Source organism: Pipra filicauda, unplaced genomic scaffold, assembly GCF_003945595.2.
Source record: "Pipra filicauda isolate LSUMZ 115617 unplaced genomic scaffold, ASM394559v2 scaffold490_size440907_pilon, whole genome shotgun sequence".
NCBI lineage: Eukaryota > Metazoa > Chordata > Aves > Passeriformes > Pipridae > Pipra > Pipra filicauda.
In genome coordinates, this window is record NW_024104632.1 from 189,946 (window position 1) to 204,316 (window position 14,371).

At 37.6% G+C, this 14,371-nt stretch overlaps 1 protein-coding gene across 3 annotated transcripts; it reads right to left on the reverse strand.

Moving 5' to 3' along the window:
* Nucleotides 1-707: 707 nt before the first annotated feature.
* On the reverse strand, nt 708-14,351 carry CUNH5orf22 (chromosome unknown C5orf22 homolog). 3 transcript variants are annotated; one of them, XM_027731142.2, is made up of 9 exons: nt 14,247-14,351; nt 11,723-11,868; nt 9,729-9,878; nt 7,271-7,733; nt 6,587-6,649; nt 5,527-5,648; nt 4,578-4,644; nt 3,828-3,967; nt 708-2,461 (listed from the first exon to the last, which is right to left on the reverse strand). In XM_027731142.2, exons 1-9 carry the CDS (start codon nt 14,349-14,351, stop codon nt 2,329-2,331), a joined length of 1,389 nt encoding a protein of 462 aa, XP_027586943.2. In that variant the 3' UTR covers nt 708-2,328. The 3 variants fall into 3 exon arrangements, with proteins under 3 accessions (XP_027586943.2, XP_039242497.1, XP_039242498.1); XM_039386563.1 differs by having other exon boundaries at nt 14,192-14,261; XM_039386564.1 differs by lacking the exon at nt 14,247-14,351 and adding an exon at nt 12,600-14,151.
* Nucleotides 14,352-14,371: the final 20 nt, after the last annotated feature.

Sequence of the window (14,371 nt, forward strand, 5' to 3'; positions counted from 1 at the left end):
ATCCCTGCATATCTCTACTGCTGAGATCCATCTGCAAATATCTGCAAATGCCCTCCCAAGTGGGCATCCTCACTCCTAAGTGGTGCCAAAAGGAGCAGCAGAGCTGGCAAGGACACCTAGGTACAAGAGACAATATGAAGCTGCTGTCTTATATGGTGCTGCTATGTTAATATCCTCAAGTGAATTTATTTCTAATGGGCCTTCATGTCTCATCCTTATAGCACTGATTAGAGGAGTTGGGCAGTATGATTTCATTGTGTTGTTCTGCATAATAGATATTGAAATAAGCTGAGAGGACATTGAGGCAGACATAGGGAATGGAGGATTTTGTATGTGTGGTTAATAAATAAGCCATATATAGAAGTGAGAAATAGAGATACCTCTTTCTGGTTTGGCTTGATTACTTTTTGCCAAAGTAAAAAACAACCTTGCAAATGTCCTTAATGTAGAAATTAATGTCTCTATAATTAGGTGAGACTGGCATTTTCTGGAGTGTATTATAGAGTTTGTGTTAGTCATACATTTCAGAAGATAACAATTTGACATTCATAAACAAAAACTGTGCTTGAAAGGAACATTTCTTAAATAACTTGGATACCGAATAGACGATTCATGATGCTAGTTTAATTCTGCAGAGCCACAGTGAACATGTGTGTGTAAGCCAGCACAGGCAGGGCACAGGAACAACCATAAAACCACAGACAAAATGCAAAAGAGTAAATTTATTTTTGTTACCTCACCAACCAAGGAATCCCCAAAGCAGCACCCAGGCAGAGATGCAAACATTGCTGAGTTTGGTCCATGCTAAAGGTTCTCCCAGTTGGATCCCTCAGCCCTGGCTGCCGGGCAGTGTTTTGATCTCCCTTGCCCAAGCTTTCCCCAGGGCTCTCGCCCACCCGCCCGTGGCTGAGGGGCTCAGCTGTGCCCTACGTTTGGGTTTTTTTGTTTTCTACAACCTTATGCAAAGCCCAGCAAGAAGCATCTCTAACTTTAAAAAAAACCCAATCTTTACACAATCAGCATATGATCTGACTGCACTCCATTTCTATATGTAATGTATGGTTGTTCATAATTTATGAAGTATTAAGGAAACTGGGTCCAAGGCTAGGCATGTCTTTGTGACAGATGTGTCACAAAAACACAATGAAGGTGGGTCCATGGTCATGGAATTTATTCTACTGGAAGAAATATTTTTGAATGATTATATATTTACAATCTATAATACAGTAATTTATATCAACAGCAGAAGCAATAAAAAACCGTAAAAGTGCACAAAGTCATGGTAGAGTAAAGAGTAATGTTAGCAAATGAACCTAACTATTTCAGAAGAAATTACACGCAAAATATATTCATAACAAATAACAATATTCTAGGTGGCATTTTTTTCTTTCCCATTTCATTTTCATTCCCAAATAAATCCTGTGGGGTTTTTATCTCTGAAAGTGGCAGTTTTCTCTATAACTACATTGATTTCTAAATTAAACATTTCTAAAACTGTTATTTTCCAAATAGCATACAGAAATGAGCAAAAAACTGGTACAGAAGATTTTGCTGCTGACTTCAATGAAGCTAAATCTTTGTTTCTGAAGAAACCATCAATTCAATTCCTTACAGGATTCCAAAGATAAAAGCATGCACATGTAAACATACTTTTTATCCTCAAAATTATGTAAAAGTGAAAATATCAAGCCAATGTCTGTACATTAAGGACATCATATGAGTCACCAATGAACTACTAAGGCAAAATAAGACAATATTAATGAAAGAGAGTATAAATATAAATGATATTCTGTGGATAGGGCAGAAGCCATAAGCTGCTCTATAGAAATGAGAGGTTCATCTCAAGTACAAAAATTACAAGAGATCACTATGTAAACCTACAGTCTTAAGGGCATTATTCAGATAGGTTTTTAAAAGATATAATGCAACTCAGGAAAAAATTCTGTTACTCACCAAACTCAGTTAAAAAAAAAAGTTTAATTACATAAAAGATATCTATTTATTTTAAAAAATCATATATTTTATGGGTTTTTTACAGATACAAAGAAATCACACAAAAAGTGTCATTTTACAGACAAAAAGTCATTTCTCTTGCACCAATTTTAAGAAGACAGACAATAAAAATAATAATCACAGAACTAATCTAAACAAAGCCAAACAGTTCAGATGTACCTGACTTAGAGAAAGTAATGCAACTCAAAACTAGCTCTGGGTCAGCTTGGGTTCTAGTGCCATCTGGTGAAATAACAGTAGTTTTCCCCTTGCAACCATAGCTAATATGCAATTTAAATTAATCCACTGCATTAGACAGCAATACATGAAGCAAGGTCACAAAGAAGATGAAGTGCTTGAGTAGTCTAAGTGCACATTCAGAGAGCCATAAACCGAACCGAGTAAATTGAGAACCTTCTCTTGAATCATGTCAACCTGCTCCGAAGGGCAATAGTCATCCAAACTTGATCTGTAACAAGGAATTGAAAAAGGCATGAGAGAATACAGATATCACCAGCATGACAACATTGTGTATTTTTGTAAGGCTCTGTGGCTAGGCTGAAGCTACTTTCAAACTTTGGCAAGTTCTGCCTCCCAGTATTCCTTCAAAGTGTAGTGCTGTGGATCTCCTCACTACTTTTTAAGCTGAATAGAAAGTCTGCAGCAGATCAGGAATGTGACCTAATCTTCTTTCTAATTTTACTCTCTTCCTGAATCTGACACAGAATATGCTGGCAGACAAAGTTCAAGCAAACGATCTAATTAGAGGACACATGTTAAGTTAAAATTGAAAAATTCAAATGCTACTAGTAAAGTAGGTAGAAAAACTTGAAAAACATCTTCACAATCCCTGGGATATAACATTTTTTACAGTACCTATTAATGAACTGCAAACCAATACTAGCAGAGCTGACACTTCTTGAATTTTTATCTGTCAAGATTTAGAGAGATGATTCTGTTTTCTCTGCAACACTGGATGACAATCCTGCAGCTGGCACAGGGAATATAGTTTTCTTTTATTGTAGGGATTACCCATACTATTTCTTATTGACAAAGCCAGTTTCATGTCAGCTTCTGCTATTGTTGCCTGCCCTTTTAAGGGCACACTTGGTATTTCTGAATGATTAAATTGCAACAATTTGAAAACAGATAACACTGTGGCCTCCAAATTAGGTTTGGAGATCCCTGGTTCTCCCAGGTCCCTGGTCTCAAGCTCCATCCTTTTCTCCTAAATAATACTCTTACAGTCCTGGAAACATAACTTTTACTCCATAACAAAGCTTTACTAGAGCCTTAAAGAATATAGGTTGCTTTCAGCCTATTAGACGAAAACCAGTTCCAGCAGAAGTTTCACTGAAAACAGAAATCCTATCTATAGTACAATACCCTAGAGCAAGAGAAGAAGAAACGTGGGATGTCAGCCCAGGCAGGCTTGTCCTAGCTTTGCTCTAATTAGCACAAGTAACGGAAGTAGTGAAGATGCATGAACTCCAGTGACAGCTATCAATCCCAACATACACAAGGCCTCATTATAGACTTTATATAACTTATGCTGAAGCAGATTAAGTCATCATGTTTTCACAGCTTTTGAAATCTGTGCCAGTTACTTTAAAGCCCAGTAAAACTGGCCATCAGTGCAGAGTCTTCCCTTATCTGTGTAGATTCTGTCACTGCTTTATGATCAGTATTTCCAAATGTCAATGTTTACTATACTATAAGGCTTCCACTTTAAGACGGGACTTAAGATGCACCAACCAGTGCTATACTGATAAAATCATTTATCTTCATGAGTACAGTCAGAGCTTTTTAAACTAAAAGTGTCCACATAGTCTTACCGAGCAACAGTCACAAGCGTGGGTTTGGGCATATCTTTTAGCAGAACTTTAATGGATTGTATGAGGCCTTCGATCTCGTCTTCAGTGCTAACATGGTGAGGAAGCTCTATATAATCACAGGTTAAACCAGCCTGATGTACCTACAGGTAAATTAAACAGAAATTTAATTTCTGTTGATGAACTGTTGAGACAGCTTACCTGTGTAGAAGGTCTCTAGCATACCATCCCTAGCCCAGTAGACAACTTACACCTCTTCAGACAGTAAGAGTTGTGGGATTTTCTGCCCCAGCTTGTTCTTTAAACGAAACAAATAAAAATCTGGAGGTTGTATGGATTGTTTCATTATCTCCAGTACACTGCACCTTTTCTATAAATTCAGAGTGTGCTGCAGTCCTTGAAGATGATAGCTCTGATGCTTTATAAATAGGTATCTTATCTTAAATTCTATAAAGAAGATCAACAGACCCTGGTGAAACAAAACCTCCCTTCATAGAATGTGGCTCAAGATATCACAGTCCTGAAAGATCACACTAATGTTGCCTAAATATAGACAAGCAGAGAAGAATTTTAGCAGCTTTAAAAAGAAAAGCTGGCATAAGTAATGAGACATAAAAACCCAGGAAAAGTAACAAACTCTCACAAAGTCCTGAATCAAGAAGCAAATCTGAAAGGAAGTATGAATTTTCCCTGTCTGTTGAAGCTATGCTTTTGAAATTCATCTACTTTCTGCTCTTTTACCTTGCCACCTACCATTTCATAGTCTGGGCTTTCCATCCTGGTTTTCAAACTGTGAACTAGTTGAACAAGTGGCTTCATTCTGGAGTTAAAACAAAACAAAATAAAACAAATAAAAAGAAAAAAAAGAAGAGAAAAAAAAAAGAGGAAAGTAGAAGTTATTATGGTCTAGGATTTGAAAATGAAATTTGCCTCTCTTTGTCATCTTGCACCTGAAAAAATGGAAATTATCAGTACTATTGTACTGTTTCACCAGTACAATTACCAGTACTATTGTACTGTTTCTTTCTTATAAAGTTCTTATACTCTTAGCTGCCTCTGGCAAGTCCTTTTTGTGCTTCTTTTAGGGCAGACCTGCAAAGGTCGAGTCGTATCAACTTTTACAGGAAATATTTGTTGTCACTATTACAGAGGTCTGACAGTAATTGCTGCATTTGATGTGGAAAATAAATGATTTTCCCATCAAGGAAAAGCTCAGATTTTCAGTGTCTCTTTTCAGCTGAAAACATTTACTTTAACAGCACAGTGGGCGACGGGGCTGGTACAGTTCAGATGTTTAGTGGAGACTGTTGCTCAGATACAATTTTTCACTCATTTCCATTTTTCCACAGAAAGCTGACCCTTCGGGAGCACCAAAGCATTGCTTCTCCATGTCCTCCTTGGTTTGTTGTTTTTTTGAGAACTCTGATACACACTGATGACTAAGTTTTTAGTCAACAAAATGCCTCCATCCATAGGCAACAGAGTTTGCACGAAGCTGGAGAAGACTGAACTTCAAAGGCTTACGGTGGTGCTGAAGACAGCAGACTGACTTTCCTTTTATTTTGTCTGACTCTTTCTCCTCTAGAACTAAAGGAAAAACAGTATCCTTGCATAGATCCTATCTTTCTCTGTTATCAAAGTGCTGGGGTATATCAGTTCCAAAACTTCTGTTTCCATTTTAAGCCATTTATAATTCTCATACCCAGGATATGAAGCCCATTTCTGGAGGGTTTCTTCATCATCACTGTCACACAAATCTGCAAATGCTGCTTCCAGATCTTCCAGCTGATGAACACGGTTTTCAACACAATCCAGCAAGCCTTCCTTTAGATAAGCATATATAACAGTATGTTAGTAAAAAAATGAAGTAAGAATATCACAGCTTACCTTATGATTTAAACTCGGTAATGACTGATCTACTGGAAGTGGGGAATCTGAAACAACTGTTTCATTACTATGGCACATCAATTTAAGAGGATCACAGTGAATGTCTGTAGAAGCTGTTATACTTTCAGAATAAATCATCTCACTTTGCTCTGTCTTTCCAAAAACAATTTTTAAAAAGTCACCTTCTAAATATGTACCTGTTTTTACTGCTGATTTACTAAGAGATATGAAAATCAGTTTGCCAATATTCCACATATCTCTATTTCTTTATATATAAATTAGATTTCATTAATTTGTGCTAATTATATATGTTGAATCTCTCTAACAGTGTCCAGATGAGATTATGAAAGCTTACATTTCCTATGAGAAGCAGAGAGCACATAAAATGAAAAAATACATTACAGTGGCATAATACCATCCTTTCCACATCTAAACAGACAGGTAAAATACCGATTAGACATTCATCACAACTCTGGCTATCAAGCAAGAGCAACTAGGGCAAAGAAGGGGAGAGCCTGGAGGGGTTAAAAAAAAAAAGAAGAAACCTCACCAATCCAAAGTCCTGTCGAGTCACAAAAAGAACATTGCAGATGACTTACAATGTTTTCATTCCTTCCTTGTCAATTACCATTTGTTTACAGAAATTAATTTTCACACTCATGCTAAATATTTATGCAATTCACTCATTTAATCAAAACATTTAATAGGAAAGAATTTCTAAGATTCTGCTGATTAGCATTCAGTGTGCCACATAGCTTAATTTGAGACCACTTCATTAAGCACCTTTGATAGGTTCCTTCCTGTTGGCGTAACTCATTTTTATTGGGTAAATAAAAAGAATCATTCCCTCTACATCCCACAAGGAAATATCATACCTCTGTTGCATTTTTGTGCGGTTTCTTGAAATTGTACAACTCTTGCAAGAGCCCATATTCTGTCTTAGACAAAAAAGAGGAAAAAGATTAGACTCTTCAAATGACAAACCAAATCTTCAAAGCTTTCCTTCTTCAAAAAAATAATGTGATTACCAAGATCATTCCCCTACTCTAGTACTGCAGACAATAATGAGCATAACAGCCTCTCATCAGGACAAGCTACCACTCTTTGGACAATCAACACCACCATGCCTTTTGAAAGGCAGTCTCTTGATACCACTGTGGTTTTCTAATACCATGTCATGAAGGGTAAAAAATGACACAATCCACCATTCTATGATTCCTCCTTGATGACTCTTGCTGTGAGTATTTGGAAGGTTACCTGTGGAAACCCAAGCATAGCTTTTATGTCCCAAGCAACAAGCACAAGTGAGCCATATACCTCTGAGCTTGAATGTACGCTCCATACCATTATCAAATGTAAGAATCTCCCCCTATTTGGCGGTTGTAAATTTTTATCACGTACACTCCACTAGAATGTCTCTCTTTAAAATATGACCATGAATCATTAAACGTGATCAGCTACTCTGCTGATTAAGCTTAGGTGAAAGTTTCTCCATAGACATAAATACTAAGACTATGACTCTTGTGAATGGTATGAGGCCATTCAATTGTTATGCTTACCTGTGTGTACATTTCTTTGAATGGATTTTTAACTGAAAAAAAATCTAAGTCAATGTCCAAAACATATGCATCACCTTTCTGCAGCACTTGGCAGATATCTTTAACAACTTCCTTTATTGGGCATTCACTGTTTTTGAGACAGCTTGAAGCTGAGCACTCTGGCGAGGTTCCTGCCCTATTCAGGGCACTTGCATTTGGTACTTCCTTTTGCTTCACACTTGGGGTGCTGTTATCAAGGTCACCAAGACCCATTGATGAAGAGGCAGAAGTGGCGCTTGCTGTGTCATCTGTATTCAGCTTCAGTCTTTTAGCAGATGCTACTTCACCATTTTCTTCATGGCCATTAGGCCATTCAATAGGGTTGATGAGAATGACGTGTAAATTTAAGGACTTCTGGTTTTCTAGCTGATCAGCAGGAACATAAAGACCATCACTTAAAAAGTAATGATCTGTGCCTGTAACCCTACAATTGACAGTAACTCAGTTAATATACATCTTGGCAAAGAGCTTAGGAAAAAGCATTTTATACTTTAAAGATCCAGAGAAGAATAAACAGACGTTTGATGGGTAACGAAAGCAATAAAACTGTGTAGACAAAATTTCAATCCTCAGGTTTTTAAATTAAAATTTTTTCCACTTCTTTATTGTGAAATAAATATATATAAATTCATCCTACACTTTTTATGATAGTCCTACAAGGTTTTAATGGATAAGAAAAAAGATTCTACATTATGCGCTACTATGATTAATTTGCCATTAAATTGCATTTTAAAGACAACATCCAGAATTGAACAAGATATTGTCAATATTGTAGCATATAAGATTGCAAAGCTATAGATATTTTGTCTTTTCTAATTTTCCAGGAAAATTATGTTGGTTGGGTTTGAGAAATGCCCTGAAATGCATAAATATTGATTTAGTAAAAGTAAAATATTATTAATTAATAGGTAGAATTTAACTTCTTTTACCACTGACATAGATTCCCTGCTCTAAGTGAGAGAGATGGTAACTAGAGGATAAATAGCTAGGTATCAGTTGAATCCACTTATATAAAAAAAACCAAAACAACTAATTCAACAAGAGCGACAGTACTAAAACCTCTGCTTATATAAAGAATGGAATTTTTAAGCCATATTTCAGTACATTAAGCCTTAAGCATCATAAACTCAGACTAAAGATAAGCTTAAGTGTGAACTTCCGCTCATGCCTGTTAAAGCCTCGTTTGATTACAGGGTATCACCATCAATCAGCCACAAAGACAAATAATTTCATACGCAGGAGACATTTGAAGCTCAGTTCCCCAGTGTCTTGTGGATGGATTAGCCTGAGCTTGCCAAGATGAGAGGCTGGATCACAACTTCATCTTGTTGACGGGGCATTCCCAGGACCTCTTCTCAGAAATTCTGCAGGGTTCAACATGAGCTCATACTACAGCCTTTTCCTTAGTGGACACTAACTAAGGTATCTATTGCCTATTCATCTGTTGTCAACAAAACTTTAAGCAAGTTTGTACTTCTGAGGACTCTTTCCCTTTTTTCCTTCACGGATTTGGTAAGCCTGGAATCTGAAGTGAAGGTACCTGACAGTGTTCAAAAAGAAGCCTGAAATGTTGTTTTTGTGACAGCTAAGGCCACCAGTGAGAGAGCTATTCAGCCATTATGAAGTATTTCTATATCTTGGTTAAATGATTAAATGCAATTGAAACTACTAGCTGCTTTATAATTATTATCATCATTATCATAGTTATAATTTATTATTATTATTATTTAGGTTAACTGTAGGCTTCAGATTCAGAATTGTAGAGCTTTAGCATTTTATTTAAGGTGGTAAAACAAGGCATTTCTTTGCTGTCTTCTGTTAAACTTGCTTCAAAATATTTACTTCAATATGCTGATAAGAGACATGATTTGTAAGTGCCCATTAAAACTGTACAAAATCACAACGTAGTGAATATAGTGAATGCAAAATTATCATGGATTGCATCCTGCAGAATGATGAGGGGCTCTGATCAGAACTTGAATCACAGAATGATTAAGATTGGAAGAGACATCTGGAAGTCTCTAGTCAATCATCTGATCAAAGCAGAACTAACTTCCAGGTAGATGAGGCTGCCCAGATCAATCATCCTTTATCAAAGGATGGAGAATTCACCACCTGAGTACCTGTTTCAGTGTTTAAGTAGTAGACTAACTTAAAAAAACCCAAAAAACAAAACAAGCAAAAAAACCACTCCCACACCAGAAAAATAGAATCATGGCTGACACCAAATAAAAATTTTACTAGACAGACCAAAGAGTAAATAGATATAAGTTGAACTGCATTAGGTATTTCCTAAGGAAATTACAAATACAAATTACAAATTAAATTTTCATCTTTATCCAAGAACCCCAAAAAATGCCAGTGAAAAGCTACAGAGACAACTTTTATATTACTAGCATTATGACAGCAGACAATTTACCTGATTGTCGTTGTTGATACATCTTTCCCAACAAGAAAACTGTGTTTTCCTTCTGAGATCTGATGAGCCCAGGGTGGGTGAAGCCATACTACTTGAGAAATATGGCCAGCATAAACAGCAGGCATAATCCAGTTCTCAATACTTAATTCACTGTAATCAACAGAGAAAGACAGGAGGTAACAATGTTACTTTCCTTATAAATAAAATATGGTCAAGAACACCACAACCATCTTCCACATCTTTAAAACCTCCAGGCAAATCATCTAAAATTAGTACTCTGTGTAAGGGTAACATCATCAAAGAAAGAAAAAGAGGGAAATCTATAATGTCTGTAGTAATTTAAAAAAGTTCAGACATAGAGTGCAATCAGCTTCACTCTTAGTACGGTGCTTTGATAAACTACTTAGTGGTGGACATGGCAGTGTTAGGTTACTGGTTGGACTTGATAACCATAGAGGTCTTTTCCAACCTTAACAATTCTGTGATTCTACATCCTTTTTCTCTTGATACATCAGATAGAGGAAAGTGCAAGCAAGGACACAACATCGTTCTAAATAACTTCAGACTGACCTCATGAGAGCGTTTTATTGTAAACTGCTCTAGGTAGATTTTAAATATCATCCCAGTAATTAAAGTGAGTCACTCCACAACTGCAAGATTAGCATCTTTCCTCATTATCAAGACCCTATTTAATTACATGTATGATGTCAACTGTATCCTGGGTCACATCAAAAGAAGCATGACAAGCAGGTTGAGGGAAGTGATTATGCCCCTCCACTCCACTCTTGTGAGACCCCACCCAGAATACTGCATGCAGCTCTGGGGCTCTCAACATAAGAAGGGCATGGTCCTGTTGAACCAGGTCCAGAGGAGGCCATGAAGATGATCAGAGGGCTAGAATACCTCTCCTGTGAGGACAAGCTGAGGGAATTGGGGTTGTTCAGCCTGGAGGCTGCAGGGAGACCTATAGAACCATCCAGTACCTAAAAGGGAAGAAAGCTGGAAAGGGACTTTTTACAAGGGCATGCAGTGATAAGACAAGGGGGAAGGCTTTAAACTGAAAGAGGGTGGGTTTAGATTAGATATTAGAAAGAAATTCTTCACTGTGAGGGTGGTGAAGCATTGGAACAGGTTCTCCAGAGAAGTCATGAATGACCCATGCTTGGCAGTGTTCAAAGCCAGGTTGCGTGGGGCTTTGAGCAACCTTGTCTAATGGAAAATGTCCCTGCCATTGGCAGGGGAGTTGGAACTAGATGATCTTTAAGGTCCATTCCAATCCAAATCATTCAAAGATTCTAAGATAGAGTCCACAAAACTTATTAGTCAAAAAAAGAGAATAAAATATTCACTATGGGTAGGACGATCCAAGTATTTACACAATTGCATTAGCTTGTAATTGCTGTAAATCACCATAATACTGAAGCAATCAATATTTATTTTAAAACAAGAAGAGAAAGACAATAGCAGAGATCACCCTGTGGCTTATTCCCTACCTACCTCAGATGGTGGTAGAAAATATTGGTCTTTATGATTCTAATATGAAAATCTTGTTTAATTTCACATACTCACCATGCCAACAAATGATATGCTATTTCAATCTCGAAGTCAATTTTTCAGTGTGAAGAAAGAAAGACTGATTTAAAACTACAGCTCTTCAGACAAAGCATCAACTTAGAGTGTTTTCCTGTTACCCAGAGGAACTACTGGGGCTAATATCATAATATACTACTGAACAACTAAACAAAGCAAATTCATACATCTTAAATTGCTTGATGTACCACATAAACATTTGGCCACATTCATAAAACACAAACGTAACTTTTTCCATTAAAAAAATAAAGTTTCAGCAAAAGTGAAAAGATGGAAGATACAACCTGAACCTGAATTATACCTCCTTTGTTCATGTTTCCTACTCAGTTGTACCAATATTCACTGTGAATCAAAGGCAGCAAGAAGTAGATTTAAAGTACTCTGAGGCAGTACCCGGGACTTACCTAAAAAGAGTTTCTTTGTCAAATACAGTATCTGCAGGCATATTAACAGGAATAAGAAGGTCTGGATGGGAATCAAGATGAACAAAACTGATGTTACTGGCAGGAAGATGCTTTGAACCAATGGCACGATAGATGAAAGGCAGCACCTAAAGCAATATGAATAAAAACATTTTAATAATAACCAGTAGGCTGAAAAATGTGACCACTTTAACAGCAAAAACACTAGTCTCCCTCTTATTCCTTTAGAATTTAGATTAGAGGGAGGAGGAGACAGAAAACAATACAAAGGGGAAATAACTCCAGAGGCAAGATAACTCGTGAACTGTAATCATTATAAGCCTAAGCATTCCACATGGGAAACTGCTAAAGAATCACAGCCTTACTCCCTTTTTCCTTCTTTATAGGAAGTCTTGTTTGCAGTAGCTTCTTACTAATGATTCAACTCAATTCCTAGGGCTTTTTTTTCATTTACAACTAAACCCCAGAACTGCCTTTCCTCTTCTGCAGAACATTGCCCCTGTATTTCCTTCCCCATACACTCCTCACCATGCATGGGTGCTGTGGAGCACAAAAACATTTTTTTACTCGAGGTTTATAAGTTAACTGATATGGAATGAAAACTGACCCCACCATGATTTAGACTTTAGCTGATCATTAAACCTATTCCTCTTGAAAAATTAATTCCTAATGACTTAGTGGCTGCAATAAACATATAACCTTTCTCAACTCTCCAACCTTATCCCCCGCTGAAGGTCTTCACTCAAAGGTGCGAAAAACAGAAGGTGAGGCAACTCACCAATTTACAGCATAGAAAACCACTGAAGTGCAATAGTACAGGGTGGTAAAAATGAGAAAACTGATGGCTGATTCATGATACCTCTTACACTGAACTGCAGTACATGGAGTCTTTCTCACAGTTAGGGGACATCAACTGCCTTGGCTGCCAGAGCAAATCCAACAGGGATTGTGAATCGCAGCCCTATCATACAGGGAATGTGAAGACTGTAAAGAAGCAACAAAAATTACATGTGACCTCTACATTACAACTGCACCTGAGCTACTTTTCTTGGCATAAAACTGATTAAGATGACAGATCTGGCATATTGCATGGGCATAACCATAAAATATAAGTATACTATTGCAACAGTAGGTAAAACTAGGTTAAAAATAACAAGGGTTCCCTGATCCATGACTTCTACGTCTTTGGAAAAAAGAAATAATCTGGCCTACCTGAAAAACCTACAATCTTTGCAATTAAAATTGAAGCTTCACTCAGGTAAGGGTAACTACAGGTTGCAAGAGACACGAGAGACTGAGGTCTCTAACCTTGCAATTAAGAACAAAATTTCCTTTATGCCAGCTGTTATTATTAATCAATGCATGATGCATTTACTGATAACTTGTCCTAGAGGAACATCACTGTCAGCAAAGGATTATTTAAATTTTCTGTGAAGTTCTTACACTTGGAATAAAAAGCCATTTGCATTTTGTGCATCTACATTCACATCCTGAAAATGCAGTGTATACATTTAGTATAAAAAGACTTTAAGTTAATTGAAAACATAAGTATAGAGACTAAAATAAAGAAGAAGGATCATTAACTGGGATTATATCAGTACTACTATCACAGCGACGCTCTAAGTCCTTGGTTACGATGTAAAATCAGCTATCACAGTACCATATATCACAGTATCATATATTTCAGTGAGTCTTAGCAAAAATGAACTGCATTAAACTATTTACTTACAATTTCATTATTTTCTGTAATGGACTTTACTACACTAAAACTTTCTGTTTGCAAAGAATCTAGTAAATAATCTGTTACTTAGGATGAAGGCCTCAACTTATGCTACTATAAAAAAAACCAACAAAACATGAGAAACCAGAAACAGCAGTTCAAAAGCAATTCCTTCTTCACTCCCTTTTTCAATGACTTAACCAAGAAAGCAAAGCTCCACATTTAACATTTCTTATCAACTGGCTGTCAATCTGCTCCTTGGAATGTGATTATACCTGCTGTCGGACACTAGGTTGGGTTGAGTTTCCAAGTACTGCTCTAATGGCCAGCAAATTATAACAGCGGTGTAATGCAAGTATAATTTCTTTTTAACTATAGCAACTATGACCCAAAAAAGAAAAAAGACAGCAACAATTGCTTAAAAAGATGTCAAAATTCGATCATGGAAATAATTAAGTTAATCGGTGAATGGGAAAGGAAAATCAGATCTCCTGGGCCCTGAACTTCATTTATGTTTCAGCAGTAGAAGGGAAGGCAGTTTTAATGTTTGTGCATGGCTATAGAGGGGAGGGCTGTTCCCAGGGAAGCGCCTGGAGCGGGCAGAACCCGGATACATGGCGGGAAAGCGCATCCCCCCGAGAAGCCGTCAGCGCCGGCACAGGGGACCCACCAGTCAGACCGAGCCTCCGCGCCGCGGACAAACAAACAAACAAACAAACAAAGCCACTCCCCATACACCACCGGAGGGATGGCCCATCCCACGGCAGCCCAGCGCCGGGCACTCACGTCCTGGTGGTCCTCCACCACCCACACCGGCAGCGCCGGGTACTCCCGCAGGCAGCCCCCGCGGGGCCCACCCCCACCGCCGGCCTCCTGCTTCCCACCGCTCATGCCGCCGCTCCCTCCCTCTC

Bases quoted from the DNA above. Each gene is read 5' to 3' on its own strand.
- CUNH5orf22 (XM_027731142.2), bottom strand. From the start codon at position 14,351: ATGAGCGGTGGGAAGCAGGAGGCCGGCGGTGGGGGTGGGCCCCGCGGG. The intron at 6,650-7,270 runs GTAAGCATAACA...TTTTTGTCTAAG, and splicing joins TCAAAGAAATGTACACACAG to ACAGAATATGGGCTCTTGCA. The intron at 2,462-3,827 runs GTAAGACTATGT...TCCTTGTTACAG, and splicing joins ACGCTTGTGACTGTTGCTCG to ATCAAGTTTGGATGACTATT.